The sequence below is a fragment of the Sinocyclocheilus anshuiensis genome, unplaced genomic scaffold (assembly GCF_001515605.1).
Source record: "Sinocyclocheilus anshuiensis isolate Anshui unplaced genomic scaffold, SAMN03320099.WGS_v1.1 scaffold4267, whole genome shotgun sequence".
NCBI lineage: Eukaryota > Metazoa > Chordata > Actinopteri > Cypriniformes > Cyprinidae > Sinocyclocheilus > Sinocyclocheilus anshuiensis.
Genome location: NW_015544323.1, coordinates 2,017 through 3,973, shown reverse-complemented (window position 1 = coordinate 3,973; position 1,957 = coordinate 2,017). Strand labels below are relative to the sequence as shown.

Below are 1,957 nucleotides of genomic sequence, written 5' to 3'. Positions count from 1 at the left end.
TACGATCTTCATAAGAGGGAAGATCTGGCGGTGTTTACCGGTAGTTTCTTTATGCGGAAGTTCATTGAAATTCATTGATTTAATGTAAAGCTGTTTTGAAGCAATTTCTATTGTATAAAGTATTTAATGAATTGATCTGTCATACGTACTCTCTGAAGTGAGACAAACACTAAGAGACACCAGACACAGAGATATACATAACAACTGTTGATTTATTTATTTTGTAGAATGCAAGAGAAACCAAAGTCCAACTTGGAATCGTCCTGACAGTAAATGCAAATAAATAAAAATGTATCATTAGTGAAAGCATCGTATTTATGAGAACGCACAAGTTGCATGGCATGTGAAGGAGGATAAAGTTTGTAAATCATTAAATCAAACGTACTGTCTGCATGTAAATTCTAGAATTTGTGTTCTCATAAACCTGTTGTTGCTTGTTTGATTCAATGTTATACAATGAAGACTGTAAAACTGCCATTTGACAATATTTTGTGTTTCAGTGAGTGATCTGAGGATTGTCCTGCTGGGGATGAATATATCCGAAAACAACAAAGTGGGAAACTTAATCTTAAATAAAAACGTGTTTGGAAAGAAAACACCACAACCTGATGTAGAGAAGTTCAGTGAAAGAGTGGAGACGAGAAACATCACAGTCATCACTCACCTGCTCAAATCACAAAACCCTGTACAAAAAATAATGGAGAAATCGTTTGCGTTTTCTCCTCCAGAACCTCATGTGATCATACTGGTTCTGCAGCATAAGGATTTTAGTAAGAATAAAAGAAAACAATTACGGTCTGTACTGAGCCGTTTCGGTGAGCAGGCGATGAAGCACACAGTGATTCTGACTACTGATGATGAGGCATGTGACGATGAACGGAAATCTGTAAAAGAAAAGGAGTTAATTCAGCAATTATCTACAGAATGTGGAGGAGGACGTCTTCTACTTCAAAACACACAACATTCTCAATTACTTAAAAAAGTGGATGAAATAATCCCTCATAGTAAATATAAGGAGACACAACAGGTGTCAGCACTGGATCAAGAAGGTAGAAGATCTGAGGGTTCAGTCAGACGGAAAGAGAGAGCGGCAGGTTCTGAGTACAGAGAACATGATGAAAGCCAAAAAGAGATAAGAGAAGAAAATAACTCTTGGAAACTTGAAGGTATGTCTTCTACCAACTGCAATCTAGAATATTTAAAATCTAGAATATCACAGACCAATATAATTTACAGTCAAATATTAATGATTTTAAGGTATATATATGGTTCCGAAATGCTATAAATCCATTTTGATTAATTTGAGTAAAAATGTGTTTTCTTTACCAAGAAAGTGGCAAGATGAAAACCACTATTTACTGTTTGAAACTTTCACATAGCATCTTTAGATTATAATAACATTAAAAATTCAAATCCAGATTTTGATTTTCAAAGATTTATTATAAAAACTGATTATTTTTTCCCCAAAATGCAATGAATCCATGACACGTTCTTTTTAAAAAATTGTATGCAATAAATCCATTGAATCAATATAAAAGTTGTTTTCATATTGAAACTTTTGAAAACACACAACAAAGTAAGTTGATCCACATATGACAGCCTCTGAACTTGGTCAATACTAATCTTATATACAGGCACTGGACTAAAAATACATTCAATCAGTCATCGCTCCCAAAAAGAATTCAACGGGTCATCTTGTTAATGCTATAAATTAATTACAACAATAAAAGAAAATTTCATTATGAACATGAACATGAACAACAATATCACATTAAACCACATAAATTCCAAAATGGCATTTCCCTTGCATTCAACTTCCAAAAGTGCATTCATCTTTGCCATGTTACATTCGTAATGTCTTAACAAAAACATTAATGGCATAAATAAAAACACTTACACTGACAAGCTACGCAATATCGCGTTCATAATCGAATGCGATTCATCTGAGATTATGAAC

At 33.5% G+C, this 1,957-nt stretch overlaps 1 protein-coding gene across 1 annotated transcript; it reads left to right on the top strand.

Moving 5' to 3' along the window:
* Positions 1-237: 237 nt before the first annotated feature.
* LOC107698128 (GTPase IMAP family member 5-like) lies at positions 238-1,166 on the top strand (the record flags this gene model as incomplete). The annotated part of the gene is made up of 2 exons (XM_016499061.1): positions 238-269; positions 501-1,166. Coding segments are annotated over exons 1-2 (667 nt in total), but the record flags the coding sequence as incomplete, so codon positions are not given.
* Between the last annotated feature and the right edge of the window lie 791 nt (positions 1,167-1,957).